The following is a 26,818-nucleotide window of genomic DNA, read 5'->3' as shown; positions in this document are numbered from 1 at the left end:
GGATCCTATGACAAGCTTATACCTTTTTTTATAGAATTAAGAATTAGATATTCAATAATAAATAACCACTAAAACAAAAATGCCTAATGATATATTTGGCCATACAAGGCATGAAGATCACAGTGATGAGATTCTGATGCTTGATGTCAGAGTCAAGAAATTAAGAAGTGATTTACAAGCTTTACAAACCACACTCAATGCCAGTCTTCAACTAGAAATTACAAATTTGCAATCACAATGCATGGACCCTCTTCTTAAAATTGATTCTGAACTCAAATTGCTGCTTCAAAAATATACTGACTTGGCCACATTGGATAATTTTCAAAGTTTAGAAGAAGCTGTAGCACCTCTTCAAGCCAAATTTAAGACCCAGGCCACCAACTCTGAGCAATTAAAACAGCAATTGGAAGAGCAGATAAATAATGTCCAGACACAGCTCCAAACAATTGTCAAAAGCATAAAATCACAAGAAGATTTTGATCTAGTGATTTCCACTCTAAAGGAACAGATTCAATCACACCAGATACCTAATCTGGACCCCTTGAACAATGCCATAGCCGAGGTTAAAGAAAAAATTGAGACACTTGAAAATTTTATGAACAACTTGCCATCTTCTGATGCTTTGAGTGCAATAACTCGGAGTGTTGCCAACATTAAGCTGCAACTTGAAACATATGAAGATTTTGGAAAAATTCAAAGTACCATAACCCATCTTGAGGGTACAATAGCAGCAGTGCAAAGTGATTTGACAAATGTACAAGAATCTCTAGAATCCCGCCTGCCTGGTATTGTAGACACACTTGTCAGTGTCCAGCAACAGATCACAAAGCTTGAAAACCTCAACACTGAATCTGAGCTATCTCATTTTCATCACTTGATCGATGATATCCAAACAAAACATGAAATTTTACAACAATCAACACCCACTCAGGCAGATATAGCCCTGCTCCAAAATGCTATGCAAAATGTACCTGATGCTTCTGAATTAAATAATGTGAAATTGGCACTTGAATCTTTGCAAAATACTGTAACAAATCTGCCTACATCACAGGAACTTAAAAATATTAAGAGAGCAGTGAATCGCATATTGAAATCAGAAGATATCAAGAATATCCAGACAGAGATCAAACAACTTACTCAGACAGTGGCCACTCTACCAACTAATCAACATATTAATGAACTGCATGCCCTGTTTGAGGATATCAGAAGACAGGTCCATGATCTTACTGCTCAAAATTCAAAATTGGCAGTTATTGAAAATTTGCAACAAATTGTAGCTAATATCAAGCAACAGCTAGGGACCATGGAATCCAATCAAACAAATGCTCTGTCTGTTTTTGCCACCCAGATTCAAGAGATTGTGCAACAATACAAGAAACTTGTTGTGGACATAAAAATCAAGCCAGGCCATGATGATGTTGTTAGGACCATCAATGAGCACCTTGAATCTGTAACAAGCAGATTGCTTACAGCAGAAAAAGAAATAACAGGCATAATCGAGAATCCAAAACATACAGTAATTCTTGAATTGTACAGCATCCCCAACAAAGAATATGATTCACCATTTACACCAGGTGACAAAATATATATGCTGTCCCCTGCACAATTTTATTACCAGTTTTTTGTTGGGGGCACACTGAGACCAATCAAGATCAAATATTGACTTCAACCACAGGCACACCACTACCCTACTTTATCAATAACAAATGGTGACAACAAACCAAAAATCACCAGAGTAGAGTTAGAGGATTTTACAGATCCCAATACATTAGAAACATCTTATGCTGAAGATGATGGCTCTCTGGAATTTCATATACAAATAGGAGACAAATTATATTTAGAAAATCCTGTAGTATCAGCTGCTGAACACCCCATAGTTGCAATATTCTTGTATTCATATTATGTCTAGACAAATTATTGTTGATGAATTACACAGACAAGCCAGACATAATTATAAGAGACTGCCAGTAGTCACAAAAGGCATAGATGATTTATGGCAGAGCGACTTGATTGAGATGGCAAGTGGACAGCTGAAAAACTTAGACAAAATCAACAAGGGCTACAAGTATCTACTCACTGTAATAGACACATTTTCAAAATTTGCCTGGGCTGTGCCACTCAAATCCAAGACTGGAACATGTGTTACAGAAGCCTTCAGGACAATCATCAATCAGAGTGGAAGATCACCGCGCTATTTGCAAACAGATAATGGCAAAGAATTTTATAATTCTGTGTTCCAACAATTTATTAAAAGCCAGTCAATACAACATTATTCGAGTTACAGTGATCTCAAGGCCTCAATTGTAGAGAGATTCAACAAAACCCTAAAAAATCTTATGTATAAACAATTTACACTTCAAGGTAATTATAAATGGCTTAATATTCTTCCAGAACTTCTACATAAATATAACAACTCGGTCCATTCCACAATCAACATGAAACCCTCTGAAGTAACTTCATCTGATGAGCAAAAATTGATCAGGACTGTTTATTATCCTAGATACCAGCCAACAACAAGAAAAGCCAAATACAGGGTGGGTGATCAAGTAAGAATCAGCAAATATAAGCACTTATTCAAAAGAGGCTTTACAAGAAACTGGAGCACTGAAGTAGTATGAATGCTTCGTTCTGGGCCGGTCCTTTGACCTACTTTTTCGCCTTAATGGATTTCTCTCGTAAGGCATGAGCAGTGTTGCCAACTCCTCACTCGAAAAATCACCAAGGTTTTTGTTTTACGCACTAAACTAACCTACAATGAGAGAAAAATGGACAGATGAAAAGCTCTGGCATCACTTTTTAAGCTATTTTTTATGCTAACTCGTTTTTTGACCTACATTTGAAATGACTTACGATATTTTCCTATAAGGCTACTTCTCTTTACTGTAAGGCCCCCCCCCTCAGTGTAATCTACTATAACCTGCTAATAGGCTTTTGCTCTCAGCGTAATCCGTTTTACGCACTAAACTAACCTACAATGAGAGAAAATTAGACAGAAGAAAAGCTCTGGCATCAGTTTTTAAGCTATTTTTTTACCTTCTGCAAATCTTGCTTTTATGCTAATATTGTTGTTTGACCTACATTTGAAATGACTTACGATATTTTCCTATAAGGCTGCCTCTCTTTTACTGTAAGGCTCCCCCCCCTCCCCCCTCAGTGTAATCTACTACAACCTGCTAATAGGCTTTTGCTCTCAGCGTAATCCGTTTTACGGGCTAAACTAACCTACAATGAGAGAAAATTAGACAGAAGAGAAGCTCTGGCATCAGTTTTTTAAGCTATTTTTTTTTTTACCTTCTGTAAATTTTGCTAACATCGTTCTTTGACCTATATTTGAAATGACTTACGACATTTTCCTATAAGGCTGTCTTCTCTTACTGTAAGGTCCCTCAGTGTAATCTACCACGACCTTGCACTCTCAGCGTAATCTGCCACAATGTTTTGTTATTAAAACTCTCAGGTGTGATCTTCTACAATGTGTGTGTGTGATAATCAAAATTTTTATTTTTTGTTAAGGAAATCCCTGGCCCCCAAAAAAAGAAAATATCCCGCCAGGGGTGCGTGGTGCCCAACCAAAAAAGTAAAGGTTCTCTAACGGCTGCGTTTCCGTACGGCCTTCGAACGTAAAATTGGTTCATCTGACCGTACATGCTGTTCATCATCAACTTCGCTGTGTTTTGTTTTGCGTCTATTTCGAGCAGTTTGCCCGGCGGCAAGGTCTTCTTCTCCTTGCAATTCTTGACTTTTTTTGATTTTTTTTTACGAAAGGCCATGATCTTGCGGATGCACGTGGCATTGAGCGTGCTCCGTGAGAAATATATGTGAAGATCAGCTTCCGTACAACTGGTTGGATTCGTAATGCCGCGATAAACATCAACTTCCGTGCCGGGCGGAACGTCCGCACGCGATTATACAACCGTTTTGTGTGTGTTAAATTGCTAGCAGCTTTTTGTAGGTAAGTTTTGTTTTTTTTTGTTATTTTTTTGCATGTGTGTGTGTGTTAATAATAATTGCGAGTTGTGTTAGTGAAGAGGAAGTGGTGTTTTGATTAAACATCGAAATTTACGCTAAACAAAAAAAAATATGAGCATACATAACGTGCGCTTGAAAAAAACTATTCTTCATCGCGAATAATATAAAAGCGAGGTAACAATCGGAGGAAGGGGAGGGATGATGATCATGATCATGTTAGTTTACTCATGGTGGATGGTATTGACGTGTGTACTCTGGGTTGGATTTGTTGTTTTAAGTCTATTTTATGCACAGTAATGTTAATCGAAACTGGACCTACAGTAAAATCCGCCGGGTATCGAACTTGGTGTTTTAAATTATACAAGTACATAGGGGGAAACTTTATTTTTTGAATGTGTTGATACTCTAAATTGGATTTGTTTTTTTTATGTCTACTTTATGCACAGTAAGGCTAATCGAAACTGGACCTACAGTCACCAAAAAAATCGACAAGGGGTCGATAACTCTCTCACTGTTTCCAACGTACTTAGGTTTTTTTTTGATAGACGACAACAACGGAGTCATCAATGAGTAAACATCTGTGAACTCGGTGAACAAGTCAACTTTTTTTTTCAGTACGTCAATATTTTTTTTCTTATTTCTTAGTGAATAGGTTATGGATGACTTGCAACGACGAAGGTCTTCTAGCAACACGTACTTAGCTTATGTCTCTTCCACCGAACAATCAACACAAGAGGGCTGTGTTAAATATACAGAACAGCGATAACAAGTGTTTGTTTTTTTTGGTGTATATTGGCTGCACTGCATCCTGTTTATTGCAAAAATAATCCACAGTGGGTTGGATATTACAAACAATACGAGTCCGAGTTTTGAAAGTGTAATGTCTGGCATCGAATACCCGGTGACTATTTCTGATACATCAAAATTCGAAACACGAGCACGAGATGCAGAAGGAAAACGCTTAATGATCAACGTGTATTCCTATACGTTGGATAAACATGTCGTGCATCCCGTCAGGATAAGCGATGTCGACGATGATGATGCTCGTGTGATTAATCTTCTTCTAATTTCAAACGTCAGTGTTCACTATTACTGTCTCAGGAATGTTATGCTCTTCCTTTTTTCTCTATAAAAGAAGAGATTTGTGTTGATTGTTTGGTTAAAAAGAATTTCCTAATTATTTGTTTTTTTGTCACAAGAATTGTTTGAATTTCAAACATTCCTAAGTGTTTGCTTAAAGATTGATGCATTAACCTGTTAAGAATGTCACATTAATAATACTGGCTCGGAAATGTCATGTCCTCTTCCTCTATAGAAGGTCATATAAATGTGCTAATTGGTTGGTTAGGGGGGATTTTTTGATTAGTAAATTGAGGTTATAAATACGTACGTATAAAGGTTTTGCTAATATGGAATGCTAAAGCTTAGTACTTGGCTCTCTCAGAGATTCGAATTCTATTAGGTTAAACAGCATAGAAATTTCACAGCAAGAATTCTCATATTTACTGACGATATTCTTAACAACCTGTGTTTTGATTCCACTACAAAAACTGTATACAAAATATGCAGTCCCTAGAATGAGATGGATGAGGCTTATGAACCTCGACCTATACAGTTGTACAATCTGGCAATGAATAGATGTTGTTTTTTTATTAAGCATAGCAGAGTGTTTTTGCTTATTTTAATATTAGGCAACAATGTTAGAAAGTGGCCCCAAGAATAAAATTTAAAATCACTAATGTGATATGAACTTTTTTACTTGTGTGTATTTGAATATGAAAGTAAGGTATTTTGAATAATTGAGGGGGACAATCACAAGTAAGCTTGCAATGGTATTGGGAGGTGTCACGAGTTCAAATTTTAGACGATTTCTGTTAATCTGCTAAGACGATATCAGCACGAAAAAATTTGTAAAAAAGAAGAGGCTAATGGCAACGATGAGGATGAATAATGATAATTATGATGAAATTGATGTGTGGCACTTAGAAAACAAAAACTTCAAAGTGTATTGCACCAACAGCTACAATTGCCCCCCCCCCCAAAATACAAGACAGTTAACAGAGGTGTGTATATTTGTTGGTTTACGAGTCTGAGGGCTTAAGTTAGTATATTCACTATAGCTATACATATTAAAAAAATGAAATGACCTGAGCAATAAAATATAACAATACCGATTCTGGCTTTTTGTCGGATGACGTAGTGGTAACGTTTGTTGCAATCACACCTCTGATGGTGTATAAAACTTAAATGTTTTGCATAACATGAAATATTGTTAATGGGAATGTGTTGTTTCTAATGTTAAATATAGAAAGCAGATAACAAGAAAAAAGAAGAAAAGAAATAATGTTGCAGGTAGATACGGAGCCTCAGCCCAAACACATATATGATCAGACAGGATGTCAACGATGCATTCATAACTAACATGTGATTATTCAAAAATTGAAATAGTACAGTGGGAAACAACTAACTAACTAACTCTCTATGTTTTTTTTTTAAACCGGCACGAATGAGAAAGGAATAAAGGAGATTTTTACAGGAATCTTGTTGGGAAACCTGATGGTAAAGGACCAAAACGAACGTGGAGATGAATCTAAAAGAAATCTGTAAAGATTGGAATAGAATATATATAAATTTTGCTCAGGATAAGTACAAATTGAACTGTAACTACGAATTTTCAGAATCAAGAGTGCTAGAGAATTAATTAATTAATTAATATTTAATATAATGAAGGTAGTAATATAGTATTCTTATTGAGAAGAGAATTTCTACAAAACTTATTTTTCCTCGTACGTTTACTAATAACAGTTACATTTGACATGTTTGACTAATCGCGAATCAACGTACGGAAGCCGTTGGAAGCAGTTTGAAGACTGAAATGGCTATGGAAGGACACTTATTATAATGTTAATATCTTAGTATAATGTTTTGAGAATTGCTTCTCGATAATGTTTGGTATATAATTTAATCTGTTGTTAGATAAAATACATAATTATCAGAATTTAAGGATGGAAAATATGAAGAGCGAATGAATGATACGTTTGACTAATCGTGAAGATAAGTATCACAGTACGTTTTATCGTTTCTTATATAAACGTTGAAACGTTTAAGAACGTATAAGAACGTTAACTGAAACGTTTCAACAACGTTGAAAGAAAGTAGCTAAAAATGAGTAAATAAAAAAAATATTACGTGGCAGAGTGGTTAGCACAGCGCGCTACGAGCTCTTTGAGTGTCCCTTCATCAGTTTCAGCATTCGTCGCTCTGAACCACCAGATTACCATTTCAGGTGTACAGCACGTGGCGTAGCGTATCGCGTCCGAATTCGAGGAACAGGCAGCTTACGGTTACCTGACCAAGTAGCGTTTCGTCCAAGGGCTACCATCCTAATAGTGTTTAATGAAGCAAACTCTTGCTAACACTCTTAAATGCTCCATCCAAGAATTTTTTTTGTTGTTTTAATATTTATTTCCCTCTGGAAATTGCAAATCTCACCTTCATACTTGTCAGATAGTAAGAAAGTGTTGCCATCTGCCATGACTAAATAGATCCAAGTTCACTTCCTCTCGACGATTTGTTTTTATTTGATTTGATTTGTTGTTTTAAGTCCACTTTATGCACATTAAGGCTAATCAGGAATGGACCTACAGTTTAAAGTTGGATCCGAACCACTTGTGCCTCTACCGGGTATCGAACCCGGGACCTCTCTCTCGACAATTTGTCTCAGTCTGCACTCCCTGCGCTGCACTCCGCTGTCTATGCAATGTAGTTTTAAAAGTTGTAAACAGAGGTATCCTTGTCACCAATTCCACCGCTGCCACCGGTTAGTCAAGGTGTGACTCATCATTTGACATGTTTGACTAATCGCGAATCAACGTACGGAAGCCGTTGAAAGCAGTTTGAAGGCTGAAATGGCTATGGAAGGACACTTATTATAATGTTAATATCTTAGTATAATGTTTTGAGAATTGCTTCTCGATAATGTTTGGTATATAATTTAATCTGTTGTTAGATAAAATACATAATTATCAGAATTTAAGGATGGAAAATATGAAGAGCGAATGAATGATACGTTTGACTAATCGTGAAGATAAGTATCACAGTATGTTGAGTGTCAGTTTCCAGAAAGCCCCGCACTACATTGGCTAACTGGGTGAACTCCACCCTGGCCCGAATTATCCTAAATGCGTCGGTTCCCGCACGGTGTCTGGTTAAGTAACAGACGCACAAAGACGATATATACATACATTTAATGTCTATAATACACATATTCCTAGCTTCCATTGCTGTGGAGGGGTAGATTCTTTCAACAACATCAGATCTCCTATCTGTAGATTTTCCTTCTTCTCCATCCACTTGGGCCGCTGCTGGAGTCTGGACAAGTACTCTGTTGCCCACCGTTTCCAAAAATGTTGCGTCATTTTTTGGATCAAATGCCACTTAGACAAACAATTCGACGTGGATGTTGTAAAGTCTGCTTGAGGTACAGCCAGTAACGAATCACCGGTTAAGAAGTGTTCTGGCGTGAGTGCCGTTAGGTCATTTGGATCACTACTCAACTCCGTTAATGGCCTCGAGTTAAGACACGCCTCTATTTGTGTCAATAACGTGATGAATTGCTCATAAGTGAGTAATGTTGAGCCCATAACTCTTTTCAAGTGATATTTCACTGCCTTCACTGAAATTTCCCATACACCACCCCAATGAGCAGCTCCCGGTGGATTGAAATTCCATTGTATGCCTTGCGAGGCCGTAACATCTGACATCGATTGGACGTGCTCTTTTTGTCGCATGAATTGAAGTAGCTTTTTCAATTCTCTGTTTGCCCCTACGAAGTTCGTTCTGCAATCGCTGAAGATCTGGTTAGGTTTACCACGTCTGGCCACAAACCTACGTAATGCAGCAATGAATGTAGGCGTTGATGCATCATTTACCGCTTCCAAGTGAATTGCTTTGGTTGCAAGACACACGAAAAGAGCGACGTATCCTTTGGTGATTTTTGAAGACCTGAGTTGGCAACTCTTTATTGAAAATGTGCCGCAGTAATCTACACCTGTATTTGCAAATACTCGGCCTGGATTGACGCGAGGGGCTGGCAAACTACCCATGAGTTGAGTTGCTGTCAACTGTTTTTCCTTAAAACATTCTTTGCACTTAAACACAATTTTTCGAATTAAGTCCCTCCCTCGTATAATCCAAAAACGTTGCTGTAGGACAGCGAGAAGTAATTGTGGTCACGCATGCAAATGTTTCAAATGTTCATGTTTCACGATAAGCTCTGTAAGTTTATGTTCACGAGGTAACAGAATGGGATGTTTCTTATCAATTGTTATTTGTGCATTGTGTAAACGTCCACCTACTCTCAGAATTCCCTCCTGGTCCAGGAAAGGAGTCAAATTGAGTAATGGGTTGTTTGAAGGCAAAGGATTCCCTTTTTTCAAATGCTTTATTTCTGTAGGGAATGCTGTAATTTGTGCTTGTTTCACTAACACAAGCAACGTGTGATTAAGTTCGCGTGCTGATAGGGGTCCAAACTGACGTTCATTAGCACTTCGCTTGGTGTTATGCATAAATCTGAAGCACCAAGCCGCTACTCGTTGGAGCTTTGATAAGTTTGAATACTTGTTTACTAATAACTCCTCCACCTCGACCAAAGACTGTAATACGAGAAGACCCTTTTTTCTCTCTCTCTCAACCTCAGCTGTTGCTGCTGCGTTGACCGCGCGTGTAGGATTGAAGGACTGATTACGTAACCACTGTGGGCCGAAGAACCAAATATCACGTTCGAACAGGGTTGAGGGAGAAATTCCTCTTGTCGCCAAATCAGCTGGATTCTCTTCACTGCACACGTGGAACCAATTCTCTGCAGGGAGAACGTCGTGTATTTTAGCAACTCTGTTGGCAATAAATGTACGCCAATTAGAAGGAGAAGAGTTTATCCAACACAAAACTATTGTAGAGTCAGTAAATGCACGGATCTCTGTAATGTTCAAATGAAGAGCTTTTTTTATTGTCTGCAGCAAACGTATGAGTAACACTGCAGCACAAAGTTCGAGTCTCGGGAGAGTCACTTTCTTCAGAGGCGCGACTCTCGTTTTGCTTGCTACAAGATGCACTTCAATACTGCCGTCGCTGTATGTAGAACGTAAATAGGCAGTGGCCGCATAGGCCCGCTCGGAACTGTCACAAAAGCCTATCAGTTCGCACGTTAGCGGTTTTGAAGACACGATGCGCCTAGGCATCTTAACATCCTGCAACTTATGCAACTCCGCCCCGAAAACTTCGCCATGCAATTTCTAGTTCTGGTGGAAGTACATCGTCCCAGTCAAGTTTAACTTGCCAAAGTGTTTGCATGAATATTTTTGCTTTGACAGTTACTGGAGATATCCACCCTAGGGGGTCAAATATTTTCGCGATGTCTGATAACAAAAAGCGCTTGGTCAACTGCTCACGAATTGCGGGTTGCGTCACTGATATCGCGAATTCGTCACTCGCTGGATGCCATTCGATCCCGAGTGCTTTTATACGTTCATTTATGCTCACATCCAATGCAAAGTTCGTTTCTCGCAAATGTACCGGGATTTCATTCAGTACTCGTGTATTGTTCGAGCACCATTTCCGCAATTCGAAACACCTTCCAGCGTTGGTGAAGCTGACTTGTTTTCAATCCGAGTAACTTCCCGTTTGAGGACTGTTTTTGACGCCTGTAACTGCTCCATGTTGACTCGTCGTACAAGAGACGCTAAACGCATATGGCGGACCGAGGGTGTGGCACGTTGACTCTTCTTCTGGCTCGTTGATTTCCCGACGACAAACTACCGGAATACGGCACGAACTAGTACAATGTCTACAGCCACCGTGGGCGTGAGGGATAGACATAACAACGTTCGGCATTTTCGTGCACTCTTAGATACGGGCTCCGAGTGTACATTTGTCACGGAAGACTGTAGTCAGCAATTAGGCCTTCGAAAGAAACACATCAGTGTTGCCATATCCGGGATTTCGGCAACCGGTATCGGTACTTCTCGTTCCATGGTGGACCTACAGTTTAGGTCAAAAGCGGGCAACGAAACGTACACCACCAAAGCCATCGTTGTGAAGAAGATTACAAATAATTTGCCCAAGCAGCAATTCATTTTTGATCAACAGTGGACTCACCTACATAACTTTGATCTTGCCGACCCGTCCTTCAACAAACCAGGGAAAATAGACATTTTATTTGGTGCAGATATTGTCCTCTTACTTTTAAGACCTGAGAAAGTCGCAGGTCCAGTAGGTACACCAATGGCCATAAGTACTTCACTTGGGTGGATTCTTATGGGCAGAATTAACGTTCCGCGCAATAAACGCGCAGTGTCATCACATCATGCGTCATGTAGTGATCTGGACGCTACCCTACAGCGCTTCTGGGAAATAGAGACTGTGCCATCGGTAAAACTGTACAACGATACAATAACTAAACAATATACACGAAGGACTGTCTGTTTTGCTGTAGAATGTCTCTACAGCGCACTTGTGACCGCGCGCGTGTGACACGGTTCTTCTCACGATGACTCTCTCATGTCGACTGTTCTTTTCTCGTGGCAACGCCCAAGCTAAGAGCCCGGCTCACCTCTCGGGACGTTCCCGAATTTACTTGTGGGTGTATAAGTTCCCGAAATCAAGTATGCGGGAGGTTCCGCAGTTTCTCACTCCCACACACTTCACATGAATAACTCACACATATACACAAAAATGGAAAACAAGATTAAAAACACTAATTATATGCATTGTTCACCGAACACAGTACGTTTTATCGTTTCTTATATAAACGTTGAAACGTTTAAGAACGTATAAGAACGTTTACTGAACGTCTTAATCGTTTGGGGCAATTTTGTCCCCGGCACTTGCGCCGCGGCATGTTGCAGACAGTTTCCATTTCAACAAATGCTTGGCACATGCAGCGTCGCATGCGCGCGTCATGTTGCGCGGCAAATTTGTGGTAATGGAAACGGGGCTTTACATAGTTTTTTACCGGTCAACTACAGTGCGGGGAAGGAACAATTGATGCTACTTCCTGACTACATTTGTTACCAGTAGCTGCATTGCTCCCTGGCTGAAGTACGAGAAAAATGAGTAACAAAAACAAAAATACAACATTTGACGAATGGCAGCTATTTATTTTTACCGTACCTAACCAAAGGGTGCAGGTACAGGGAAATTGAAAATGTTAAGTATATGTAAGTGTACCGTGGGTGACGCAATAAAACGTAATGAAAAGGAAAATGAGGTAGATTCCGTATCTCAGAAAATTCAACCAACAGAAATAGGAGAACGAAATGAACGAGCTTCAGTATAAAAAATCAAGACCCTTTCCTCATCCCCACCCCCTTTCCAAACCAAGGGCTCCGGAAGCAGCTGTGCAACTTGGAGTAGGCACTGGGACAGCTGTACGGTTCGGTAGCGTTTCGTCCGAGTTGTAGTTTGTCCGAAAGCGAAATTCGTAGAAACATGCTACAGTTCGTCCGCGACGGTTTAATGAGTTGCGTTTCGTCCGAGCCTGGCTGATGATGAGTCACACCTTGACTAACCGGTGGCAGCGGTGGAATTGGTGACAAGGATACCTCTGTTTACAACTTTTAAAACTACATTGCATAGACAGCGGAGTGCAGCGCAGGGAGTGCAGACTGAGACAAATTGTCGAGAGAGAGGTCCCGGGTTCGATACCCGGTAGAGGCACAAGTGGTTCGGATCCAACTTTAAACTGTAGGTCCATTCCTGATTAGCCTTAATGTGCATAAAGTGGACTTAAAACAACAAATCAAATCAAATAAAAACAAATCGTCGAGAGGAAGTGAACTTGGATCTATTTAGTCATGGCAGATGGCAACACTTTCTTACTATCTGACAAGTATGAAGGTGAGATTTGCAATTTCCAGAGGGAAATAAATATTAAAACAACAAAAAAAAATTCTTGGATGGAGCATTTAAGAGTGTTAGCAAGAGTTTGCTTCATTAAACACTATTAGGATGGTAGCCCTTGGACGAAACGCTACTTGGTCAGGTAACCGTAAGCTGCCTGTTCCTCGAATTCGGACGCGATACGCTACGCCACGTGCTGTACACCTGAAATGGTAATCTGGTGGTTCAGAGCGACGAATGCTGAAACTGATGAAGGGACACTCAAAGAGCTCGTAGCGCGCTGTGCTAACCACTCTGCCACGTAATATTTTTTTTATTTACTCATTTTTAGCTACTTTCTTTCAACGTTGTTGAAACGTTTCAGTTAACGTTCTTATACGTTCTTAAACGTTTCAACGTTTATATAAGAAACGATAAAACGTACTGTGATACTTATCTTCACGATTAGTCAAACGTATCATTCATTCGCTCTTCATATTTTCCATCCTTAAATTCTGATAATTATGTATTTTATCTAACAACAGATTAAATTATATACCAAACATTATCGAGAAGCAATTCTCAAAACATTATACTAAGATATTAACATTATAATAAGTGTCCTTCCATAGCCATTTCAGTCTTCAAACTGCTTCCAACGGCTTCCGTACGTTGATTCGCGATTAGTCAAACATGTCAAATGTAACTGTTATTAGTAAACGTACGAGGAAAAATAAGTTTTGTAGAAATTCTCTTCTCAATAAGAATACTATATTACTACCTTCATTATATTAAATATTAATTAATTAATTAATTCTCTAGCACTCTTGATTCTGAAAATTCGTAGTTACAGTTCAATTTGTACTTATCCTGAGCAAAATTTATATATATTCTATTCCAATCTTTACAGATTTCTTTTAGATTCATCTCCACGTTCGTTTTGGTCCTTTACCATCAGGTTTCCCAACAAGATTCCTGTAAAAATCTCCTTTATTCCTTTCTCATTCGTGCCGGTTTAAAAAAAAAACATAGAGAGTTAGTTAGTTAGTTGTTTCCCACTGTACTATTTCAATTTTTGAATAATCACATGTTAGTTATGAATGCATCGTTGACATCCTGTCTGATCATATATGTGTTTGGGCTGAGGCTCCGTATCTACCTGCAACATTATTTCTTTTCTTCTTTTTTCTTGTTATCTGCTTTCTATATTTAACATTAGAAACAACACATTCCCATTAACAATATTTCATGTTATGCAAAACATTTAAGTTTTATACACCATCAGAGGTGTGATTGCAACAAACGTTACCACTACGTCATCCGACAAAAAGCCAGAATCGGTATTGTTATATTTTATTGCTCAGGTCATTTCATTTTTTTAATATGTATAGCTATAGTGAATATACTAACTTAAGCCCTCAGACTCGTAAACCAACAAATATACACACCTCTGTTAACTGTCTTGTATTTTGGGGGGGGGGGCAATTGTAGCTGTTGGTGCAATACACTTTGAAGTTTTTGTTTTCTAAGTGCCACACATCAATTTCAACATAATTATCATTATTCATCCTCATCGTTGCCATTAGCCTCTTCTTTTTTACAAATTTTTTCGTACTGATATCGTCTTAGCAGATTAACAGAAATCGTCTAAAATTTGAACTCGTGACACCTCCCAATACCATTGCAAGCTTACTTGTGATTGTCCCCCTCAATTATTCAAAATACCTTACTTTCATATTCAAATACACACAAGTAAAAAAGTTCATATCACATTAGTGATTTTAAATTTTATTCTTGGGGCCACTTTCTAACATTGTTGCCTAATATTAAAATAAGCAAAAACACTCTGCTATGCTTAATAAAAAAACAACATCTATTCATTGCCAGATTGTACAACTGTATAGGTCGAGGTTCATAAGCCTCATCCATCTCATTCTAGGGACTGCATATTTTGTATACAGTTTTTGTAGTGGAATCAAAACACAGGTTGTTAAGAATATCGTCAGTAAATATGAGAATTCTTGCTGTGAAATTTCTATGCTGTTTAACCTAATAGAATTCGAATCTCTGAGAGAGCCAAGTACTAAGCTTTAGCATTCCATATTAGCAAAACCTTTATACGTACGTATTTATAACCTCAATTTACTAATCAAAAAATCCCCCCTAACCAACCAATTAGCACATTTATATGACCTTCTATAGAGGAAGAGGACATGACATTTCCGAGCCAGTATTATTAATGTGACATTCTTAACAGGTTAATGCATCAATCTTTAAGCAAACACTTAGGAATGTTTGAAATTCAAACAATTCTTGTGACAAAAAAACAAATAATTAGGAAATTCTTTTTAACCAAACAATCAACACAAATCTCTTCTTTTATAGAGAAAAAAGGAAGAGCATAACATTCCTGAGACAGTAATAGTGAACACTGACGTTTGAAATTAGAAGAAGATTAATCACACGAGCATCATCATCGTCGACATCGCTTATCCTGACGGGATGCACGACATGTTTATCCAACGTATAGGAATACACGTTGATCATTAAGCGTTTTCCTTCTGCATCTCGTGCTCGTGTTTCGAATTTTGATGTATCAGAAATAGTCACCGGGTATTCGATGCCAGACATTACACTTTCAAAACTCGGACTCGTATTGTTTGTAATATCCAACCCACTGTGGATTATTTTTGCAATAAACAGGATGCAGTGCAGCCAATATACACCAAAAAAAAAACCACTTGTTATCGCTGTTCTGTATATTTAACACAGCCCTCTTGTGTTGATTGTTCGGTGGAAGAGACATAAGCTAAGTACGTGTTGCTAGAAGACCTTCGTCGTTGCAAGTCATCCATAACCTATTCACTAAGAAATAAGAAAAAAAATATTGACGTACTGAAAAAAAAAGTTGACTTGTTCACCGAGTTCACAGATGTTTACTCATTGATGACTCCGTTGTTGTCGTCTATCAAAAAAAAACCTAAGTACGTTGGAAACAGTGAGAGAGTTATCGACCCCTTGTCGATTTTTTTGGTGACTGTAGGTCCAGTTTCGATTAGCCTTACTGTGCATAAAGTAGACATAAAAAAAAAACAAATCCAATTCAGAGTATCAACACATTCAAAAAATAAAGTTTCCCCCTATGTACTTGTATAATTTAAAACACCAAGTTCGATACCCGGCGGATTTTACTGTAGGTCCAGTTTCGATTAACATTACTGTGCATAAAATAGATTTAAAACAACAAATCCAACCCAGAGTACACACGTCAATACCATCCACCATGAGTAAACTAACATGATCATGATCATCATCCCTCCCCTTCCTCCGATTGTTACCTCGCTTTTATATTATTCGCGATGAAGAATAGTTTTTTTCAAGCGCACGTTATGTATGCTCATATTTTTTTTGTTTAGCGTAAATTTCGATGTTTAATCAAAACACCACTTCCTCTTCACTAACACAACTCGCAATTATTATTAACACACACACACATGCAAAAAAATAACAAAAAAAACAAAACTTACCTACAAAAAGCTGCTAGCAATTTAACACACACAAAACGGTTGTATAATCGCGTGCGGACGTTCCTCCCGGCACGGAAGTTGATGTTTATCGCGGCATTACGAATCCAACCAGTTGTACGGAAGCTGATCTTCACATATATTTCTCACGGGGCACGCTCAATGCCACGTGCATCCGCAAGATCATGGCCTTGCGTAAAAAAAAATCAAAAAAAGTCAAGAATTGCAAGGAGAAGAAGACCTTGCCGCCGGGCAAACTGCTCGAAATAGACGCAAAACAAAACACAGCGAAGTTGATGATGAACAGCATGTACGGTCAGATGAACCAATTTTACGTTCGAAGGCCGTACGGAAACGCAGCCGTTAGAGAACCTTTACTTTTTTGGTTGGGCACCACGCACCCCTGGCGGGATATTTTCTTTTTTTGGGGGCCAGGGATTTCCTTAACAAAAAATAAAAATTTTGATTATCACACACACACATTGTAGAAGATCACACCTGAGAGTTTTAATAACAAAACATTGTGGCAGATTACGCTGAGAGTGCAAGGTCGTGGTAGATTACACTGAGGGACCTTACAGTAAGAGGAGACAGCCTTATAGGAAAATGTCGTAAGTCATTTCAAATATAGGTCAAAGAACGATGTTAGCAAAATTTACAGAAGGTAAAAAAAAAATAGCTTAAAAAACTGATGCCAGAGCTTCTCTTCTGTCTAATTTTCTCTCATTGTAGGTTAGTTTAGCCCGTAAAACGGATTACGCTGAGAGCAAAAGCCTATTAGCAGGTTGTAGTAGATTACACTGAGGGGGGAGGGGGGGAGCCTTACAGTAAAAGAGAGGCAGCCTTATAGGAAAATATCGTAAGTCATTTCAAATGTAGGTCAAACAACAATATTAGCATAAAAGCAAGATTTGCAGAAGGTAAAAAAATAGCTTAAAAACTGATGCCAGAGCTTTTCTTCTGTCTAATTTTCTCTCATTGTAGGTTAGTTTAGTGCGTAAAACGGATTACGCTGAGAGCAAAAGCCTATTAGCAGGTTATAGTAGATTACACTGAGGGGGGGGGGGCCTTACAGTAAAGAGAAGTAGCCTTATAGGAAAATATCGTAAGTCATTTCAAATGTAGGTCAAAAAACGAGTTAGCATAAAAAATAGCTTAAAAAGTGATGCCAGAGCTTTTCATCTGTCCATTTTTCTCTCATTGTAGGTTAGTTTAGTGCGTAAAACAAAAACCTTGGTGATTTTTCGAGTGAGGAGTTGGCAACACTGCTCATGCCTTACGAGAGAAATCCATTAAGGCGAGAAAGTAGGTCAAAGGACCGGCCCAGAACGAAGCATTCATACTACTCACTGAATTATTTACAGTGTTTCAAGTTAAACCTGGGACCCTTAACACATATATAATAAAAGACCACCGAGGAGAAATTCTCAAAGGCCGGTTCTATGAAGAAGAACTCAACAAAACTAAACAGCCTGACACATATCTCATAGAAAAAATCATCCGCAGAAAAGGCAACAAGTTATTTGTCAAATGGCTAGAACTTCCAGAACACAGCTGGATCGATGCAGACAAAGTGATAATATGAGCACCTGGGATGTTATAAAAAGGCTGCCAGAACCTGAACAGCAGATTAAGAGAAATGGCAAGTTGCTGCCTGATAATATTAGATGTCTTATTCTTGGGCCATCAGCTTGTGGTAAAACTACACTAATGATTGATAATTTTTTATTGGCACCCAACTGGTTAGACTGGAAAAACAGGCACTTGTATGTTTTCTCTAAGAGCTTGGAACAATTAAAATATCAGCAGCTGATGAAGCTATATGATGGACTGGATATTGGCACTTTTGAATCAGATGTTAAGCCACTTCATGAATGTCTCGATAATTCTGTTGTTGTGTTTGATGACATTATACTGGATAATCAAAACAAGGTTAGAAATTTCTTTACACAGGGCCGACACAAAAACATTGATTGCTTCTACCTGGCACAGACTTTTTCTAAAATTCCGAAGCAGCTGATCCGAGACAACAGCAATTTTATGTGTGTTTCATCAAGATCATACCAACCTCAAACACATACATGATGAATATGTAGGTGGGGACTTGAGCTACAATGATTTTTCCAAGTTTTGCAGTAGGTGCTGGAACCAGGACAGTTATGGGTTTGTCACAATTGATATGACAAGAAAACCCAATAGTGGCAAATACAGAAATAAAATCAACAATTTTCTAGACATTGAAACATATATAAATAACCATGAAATGGCCAATTATTGATGATCTTAACTTAAGAGATTATCTTGTAAAAAGATTTAAGGGATGGAAATCAGAGAACCGAGGAATTTATGAACAACACAAAGAAACAGAACAGCCTATTATTGATGCTATTAGTGAATTAGGTAAAAATATCAAAACTGTTACAGAGCAAAATCAAAATTTGATAACAGAGCTTGTACCTGTAGCTGCAAGGAACATATTAGATTATCCAATCACCCCACTTTCCAGTATTCATACACCTAGTCCTGTTGCTCCTCGAAGAATTGAAGCTAGTCAGGATCCTATTGAATTGGGTCTTCTTGCTCAAAAATATTTAAGCACACCTAAAGACAACAAAGATGAGGTTTTTGGCCTATATGCTGACACAGAGCGTGATGGTAGCATCATACATAGAATTGGCAATTTCAGAGTAACATTTATGGGAGATGATCTAATTGTATATTCAGAATCTCATCTTGGAGAAAAAGGTGGTTTTGTTAAATATCCCGGCACACCTGGATTGTGGGAACTGATGACTAGGAAAAGGCCTGGCAGCTATACAGATCAAGATTATGAGCATTACAAAGAAATATTAATAAAATCAGATGCTCTATACCAGAACAATGATCCCACACAAAAAAGAGTCAAGTCTAGCAGTGGAGCAAAATACAACAATTTAATCAAGCCCATATGGTCACAAATTAAGACAGGCAGTGGAATCAAACAATACAACACCCTGCCTAAAGAATTTGTGTGGGTTGATGATGTCAGGAAACTTGTAGATAGGTTATTGGTGATAGCTGGGGAGGAAAATGCTGGCAACCACAATTTTTACAATGAAAAGGTTGGAATTATGGACATGATAAGCACAAAATTGTCTAATTTTATAGTGAATGACACTAAGGGGATTGGATATCTTATAAAAATTATTAATACTCTACCACCTAAATTTTGGAATATTTCTGAGGGTCGGGGGTTGGTTAATGACGTTATAAACAAGCTGCCATTTGAACTACACATTCCAGGCTATCAGTATTGTGGTCCAGGCACAAGATTTGAGCATAGATTAAACAGAGGTGATCCTGGTGTTAATCCCCTAGATGCTGCTTGTAGAGACCATGACATAGCATACAACACACATTCTGATCTTGACAAGAGACATGTTGCAGACAAAAAATTAGAAGAGGCTGCATTTGGTAGATTTGTAAGCAAAGATGCTTCTTTAAGTGAGAGAATAGCAGCATTGGGGACCACCATAGCTATGAACACCAAACAAAAACTGGGGTGGGGGCTGTGAATATATATATATAATAAACCTAGAATGAAGGCCAAGGGTGTTATGTATCAAATACCTTATGCAGGTCTTAAATCTCTTAAAACTATTGATAGTCTTTTAACCAAAAAGCAGCGCAAGAAAAAAAATTCTTGTATTGCCAAGGGCCATGGTATGAAATTGTTGCTTAGTACCCCCCAATTAAAAAAATTACAACAATCTAGAAAAAATCACATGTGGGGTGTTTCATATTTACTATCCCGGCCATCTTAGCAGCACTTGGGGCTGTTGGGAGCTTGGCTGGGGGATCAGCTGCCATAGCAAAAACAGTAATAGATGCCAAGAAGAATAAGGCAGAATTAGATGAATTGAAGCGCCATAACCTGGCCATGGAGAAACAAGGCAAAGGTGTTAAGAGAGCCATGAATAAGTTTAAAAAAACAAGAGCCGCTTACAAACCAAGATATTGAAGCTTTAATCAAGCCACTGGGCATCAAAAATTTTAGAGGTGTGTACATGTCTGATTCTTTACCAGAACAACCACTCAACAAAGAGTGTGGCATTGTTAATTTGGATAAGTACAAAAATCAGGGCACTCACTGGATCTGTTATCTTAAATATTTAAAAAATGAGGCATTTGTGTTTGATTCATTTGGAGGTGTTCCACCTGAAAATTTAGTAAAATATCTAAAATCAACTAATCTTTATTACAATAATGCCCGTGTTCAAAACTTCAAAGATGTTAATTGTGGACATTTGTGTTTATCTGTTCTTAGATATATGTCTCAAATAAATAAACCATCAATTGAAAATTTTCAAAAGGCCCTGTGGTATTTAAAACATCATGGGGGTATTCCATCTCACCAGCCAAAATTCAATATTGAAACTCAAATTACATGATGATATAGTGTATACCAAAACAATAGCTCTCAGAGCATTTTATGGCATGTACTTGATCCCTAATATTACACACCACAACAACAAAATTGCAGTTGGGGATCAAAAAATTGTCATCACTCCAGGGCAATATAATCTGTCCACTCTAAATGCTCAGTTACCCAGAGGTATAGTTTTAACTCAAAATTCTGTCACTCACAGAGTAGAGATTGTATCTGCTATAGAGACAGTGGATCTGGGTACTATAGGAGAGCTGTTAGGCTTTGAGAACAACACAAAACTTGAACCAGCCATCAAACACACTGCTATTAATATACCTAAATTCTTAGCCATAGAGACTCTGAATATTCACTGTAATGTGGCCGAGGGTATGATCACCAAATCAAATGGCATAGGCACTCACAAACAAACTGGCATCATTGCAACATTTAAACCTAATTCTGAATTTATGGAGCCAATCATCTACACTCCATCCCCAACATTATATTTTCCTGTGTTGCATAGTAGAATATATTATATTGAATTGATGGTCACTAATGAAAAAGAAGAATTAGTTGATTTTGCTGGAGCCACAACAACTGCTATCATAGAGATTAATATTTAAATAAAAATACATACAAAAAAAATGGAAAATATTGAGAGTTATGAGCTACAATCATTCCCTCCAAACAGGAGGACATTTGCAAATTTAAATCAACCCAACACAGAAATTGAGGTTGATCTTGATGTAGGGGATGGCTTTATACACCCCCACAGAGCAGATCTATACATCAAATTTGATGTTGTAAAGCTCGATGGTACAGATTATCCGGCAAATTCAAATATAAGATTGGTGGACAATTTTGTGCCACATCTGTTCTCTGAAATTGAGATCAGAAAACATGGTGTTGTTATAAACAGAGTAGATTATCCCGGCATTACCTCCACAGTTTTGGCTACACTAAAATTATCCAAAACCGAGGCTTCTTACTACAAAATAGGTGGATTTGAGGCTGGTGATAAAATATTATCCAAGAGCCACACAGTGCTGTTTCCAATGCGCCTGTTGCCAGGATTCTTCTCAGATTACAAAGATATTATGTGGAAGGGTGGTTTAAGAATCACATTTAGAAGAGCTGCCAATGATAATAATGCTTTGATGAGGTACAGCACATTAAACTCTACAGGGGAAGCTCTGCCCAATACCCTACCTGATGAAGGCAAATGCATTATTCAGACTATGGAGCTAAGAATCCCAGTTGTTGAATATGAAGCCAGTTATGCTCTTAAATACAAAGCAGATATAATAAAAAATCCACAAGTACCTTTACAATTTTATACATATCAATGTGTACAGAAGCCTGCCACTGGTACTTATTATGAGTTTGATGCTACAAATTCATTCTCCAGTATACAATATGACATGCCAGATTTGTGGTGGTATTGTTTCAGACTGGAAGACACAATAATCAGGAAAAAAATTCAAGTAAATTTGATAGCTGCAACATCAAGAACATATATCTTAAAAATGGCAGAAATGAGGTGTTTCCTAGAGAAAATTATAATTTAGACATGTCCAAGGATGATTTCCTCAAATTATATGAAGCATTTACAGCATACAAAAGAGTCACCACTGGCAATACCGACATGTATTACACACCAGATGAATTCAAAGCACAGAGACCCATGTTTGTCATCAACACTTCAAAAAGAAAACAAGTTGTGGTTAATGACAGGACAAACATTAAAATTATCTGTGAATTCCACGATACACTCCCTGATGATACCATATGTAGTGTTATTCTCATAGGTGAAAAATCATATGTTTATGATGTAAGAAATGAGAGAGTCACAGAACAATTCTAGAAGATTTTTGCATATTACCGGACCGGAAGTAAATATAAATGGGTGTGGGTGGGTGAGAGTGGCTTTTTGCCTTAATTTTAAGTGTAGCCAAAACAAAATCAAGGGGGGGCATATTTTTGACAAGTTTATGGACAACAAATTGAGAGATGTAGCTTTTACACACATGGGCAAATCTGTCTGAGGGGGGTTCTTCATTTCTACACTAGAATTCAGGATTTTTGGGATTTTGACAGAATAACACACTATAAACAATAAAATCATATGGGTACTTGACATAATTTTAAGTGTGGGCAAATCTGTCTATTGAGGGTTCTTCTTTTCTACACTAGGATTCAAAATTCTTAGGATTAAGAGCATATCACACTTGAAGAATTGGGGCTTATAGGCATCTTGGCATAATTTTAAGTGTGGGCAAATCGGGCTGTTTAATCATATGAGCTCTTCTTTTCTACGCTATAAGTGTCCTCATCCTATATACTTTTATACTACTTATCTTTGTTCAGTAGAGAGTGGAATCCTGGTGAGTGTGTTGTCGGTTCTCGACGGATTATTGATGTCGCAAAATGGATGGAAAAACGGAACAAAGCGTTTGTGTCAAATTTTGTTACAAAACCGGGAAATCAGCTTTGGAGACCTATATACTGTTAAAAACAGCTTTCGGGGATAAATATTTGAGCCAGTTAAATGTTTTTATCTGGTTTTCAAACGATTCAAAGATGGCCGCAAAGCAGTCGAAGATGACCTCCGATCCGGCAGGCTTTCCACTTCAAAAACCAATGGAAACATTGTGAAAAGTTCGCCATTTAGTGCGCTCTGACCGTAGACTTACAATTAAGGAGATGGCTGATGAACTGAATTTAAGTTTCTACGCGGTGCCGTCAACTTTAACTGAAGATTTGAACATGCGTGGAGTGTCTACGAAATTCATTCCAAAATTGTTGTCAAATCAGCAGAAACAACACCGACTTGAACTGTCCTAAGAACTGATTAATCGAGCCGAAACTGACCCAGATATGTTAAATATGGAAATTACAGGCGACAAATCATGGGTTTATGGGTATGACCCAGAAACAAAGGCACAATCATCGCAGTGGAAGGGTCCAAGTTCGCCACGACCGAAAAAGCTCGACAAAGTCAGTCGAATGTGAAGATAATGTTGGTAGTTTTACTTATTCTACGGGTATTGTGCATCACGAATTTACCCCTAGGGGACAGACAATCAACCAGGAATACGATAAAAGTGTCCTTCAGCGTTTGCGCGAAAATGTGCGTAAAAAAAGATCTGCACTCTGGCACGAGAAGAATTGGGTCCTCCACCACGACAACCCACTGGCTCATCGTGCGTTCTCGATTACGGAATTTTTGGCCAAATTCCTGTGCTTCCGCAACCCCCTCCCCTATTCTCCTGATATAGCCCCTGCCGATTTCTGCCTCTTTCCTAAATTGAAATTCTCGCTGAAAGGGAACAGATTTGACTCAATTGAAGACATCCAGGCAAATACGGAGACGGTTCTTAACACTCTTACGAAAGGAAATTTCCAGGACTGCTTCCAAAATTGGAACGTTGAAGTCGGTGTGTTCAGTCAGAAGGGGACTACTTTAAAGGAGATCCATCACAATAGCCTGTACTAGCTGCCATTCTGAAATTACACGCTCAGTCTTAAAACTTTCCAATCACACCACGTATGTTCCAAAACCTGTTATCTTTTATAGCCATAACCTTCACCTACTTCTTCACAACTTCTCTCCATCTGCTTTGTTCCACACCTACTCTCTTCTTTCTACTCTATACTCTTCTCTACCATCTTCTCAAATTCCACTTCTCCATGTATTGTGTTTCAAACCTGTACTCTTCAATTTGCCCACTGTCACATTCTCCACCTGCTTTGTCTTTTCATCACTCCTCTCATTCTGCTTTGTATCTGCACTCATCTTCTCACACTATACCCTTCTCCAGATTCTTCAGACGTTCTCTTTCTACTGTTACAAATCTTCAATCTGCCTTATGGTCACACTTTCCACCGCCCCTTGTTGTTCCATCACTCTTCTCTTCCTGCATTGTTCCAGACCTGCACTCTTCTTCTCACACTCAACTCTTTTTGAACATCTTCTAAAGTTCCACTACTCTTCTATCTCTACTATTTTCAAAATTTCCCCTCTTCAATCTGCTCTATTGTCAATCGTTGTTCCATCACTTCTCTCTTTGTTCCACACCTGCACTCTTTTTTTTTCAACTTCTGAAGTTCCACTACTCTTCCAAACCTGCTCTCTTCAGTCTGCACGCTACCATTCAACTACTTAAAAAAATTACCATGGCTGTTTTTCAAGTATCAACAGCTATTACATACCTTACGTAATTAATATAATTTGAATGATTTTATCTTTAAAAATATATGTATGGTCCCTACAACCACAATTATTAATTATAACCTATGTGCATACAAGATAAATACTCAAATTAACATTTGCTGTACTATAGGTCTACATGTGAGTGTTTATTCGTATCTAATATACCAAGCGGTTAAATCGCCATGTTTGCTTTGCATTCTAGCCACAGCACAGAGAAGTGACGTCATGAATGATCCTGAACTGTTGTGTTTTTGTAAATTAACAGCAGAAGAGTCAACAGTTTGTTGAATTATTTTCAAATGTTTCAATTCAAGTATGTACATTGTGACTTACGAGAATATACAATACAAACATTATCTCTTGTGCCTTAGCTACATAACATGTTATTTCTTGTTTCAGATGGTTATTAACGAGACTTATTACCTGGTAACAATGTTAGATTACCTGGAATTGGCCATGTTAGAAAGCTTGGAAAACTTGAGAGGTAACACCTCTGTTGACAGGTATGGTGCATCTTATTAACCCATGAAAGTTTAGAGAAATAAAATTTGACATAATACCGTCACATGTTATGGTGCTAGTAACTTTATTGCGGTAATATATGGCAATATGTCAAAAATATACAATGTGAGAAGTTTATTGAGAACTTTTTGACACAGAAAATACCCCTAAGGGGTATTGGTTGCTTCTAATTACAAATTAAAATATGTTGGCAGCGCACACTGGCGTACGCAGTGGGGCAGCTGATGAGGCTACAGCCCCTACAGACATTTTGAGGAATTTAACATTTTCAAATTAAAGCAGCAAAGAACTTGGGAAAAGGAATGCGCCAAATACAAATACAAAAAATGGCTCCCACTTACCACTTATGTCTTCGAACAACTTTTAAAAAGAAGGTAAAAATGGTATTTACGAAATATTTAAAGTGCATCCCACCTCTACCTAGAACGCAGCTACGTGATATCAACTTTGGTAATTCCAGTTCCCTTCGAAAAAAAAATCTGCGTACGCTAGTGGTAGCGTAGGGCACATAATATGCAGGAATTAGACTTTTTTGATACAGTTATATTGCAATGATATGATATAAAGCTAATGTAAAGACATGCAATTAAGGAAATAAGATAAGAACTTTCACAACTAGCTCATTTGGGAGAATAACTAAATTATGTAAATTAACAAATCATTGGAGGCGACTTTAGAAATTTTTTTACTGGATTTAAAGAAAACAGTAGTTTTATTATATAGAGGCTAATCGAAAATGAGCCTACAGCTGGGAAATGACCACCGCGGCTAAAATACAAGCACAGCACTTTCTGTATAAATATAGTGCTATTTTCTATGATTATTATTGTTATTATTTTAAATACTCTTGAGAACCATCAGGGTTCAGAAGAAAGTAAGGAGCTGAGAACAGAAGTTTCTTCCGCACCTTTCGCACCCCTGTGGCGCTTCATACTGTATCTTGATTTACCTCATCGTGTGTATGTGTCCAAAGCCATGCTGATGATCAATTTGTAGAGATGCAAGAGATGTAAATGGCGAAACCATTCGGATCTTGCGAATTTCTGATTGAAACTATTTCTATATATTCCATTATGGAGTGTTACAATTTTTATAATTATATTTTATTAGTATTCTGATAGGAGGTACTTTTGTTGTCGCCTATAAGACGCACTACCCTTTTTGGTACACATTTTTTTTTAAAGGAAAAAGCTTTATCACTGAATATTATAATTAATTCCCAGTATTTCTAAAGTAATGTGTAGGTCTACTTTCAACAAATCACTTACGTAATCTAACTAGGAAAGAAAGAGATCGTCTAACTCA

The 26,818-nt window shown here is 38.0% G+C and overlaps 1 protein-coding gene across 1 annotated transcript in view; it reads left to right on the top strand.

Moving 5' to 3' along the window:
* LOC145978953 (neprilysin-like) overlaps window positions 1-26,818 on the top strand; it is a 104,167-nt gene that overhangs the window by 67,534 nt on the left and 9,815 nt on the right. Inside the window, exon 14 of the mRNA XM_083111965.1 lies at window positions 25,391-25,494. Within this exon, the coding sequence (XP_082968091.1) occupies window positions 25,391-25,494 (104 nt within the window). The remainder of the gene's footprint in view (window positions 1-25,390; window positions 25,495-26,818) is intronic.

This window comes from Lepisma saccharinum, chromosome 25 (assembly GCF_977018435.1).
Source record: "Lepisma saccharinum chromosome 25, izLepSacc3.1, whole genome shotgun sequence".
Classification (NCBI taxonomy): domain Eukaryota; kingdom Metazoa; phylum Arthropoda; class Insecta; order Zygentoma; family Lepismatidae; genus Lepisma; species Lepisma saccharinum.
The sequence above is the reverse complement of the archived record's forward strand: the minus strand, read 5'-3'. Positions and strand labels throughout refer to the sequence as shown.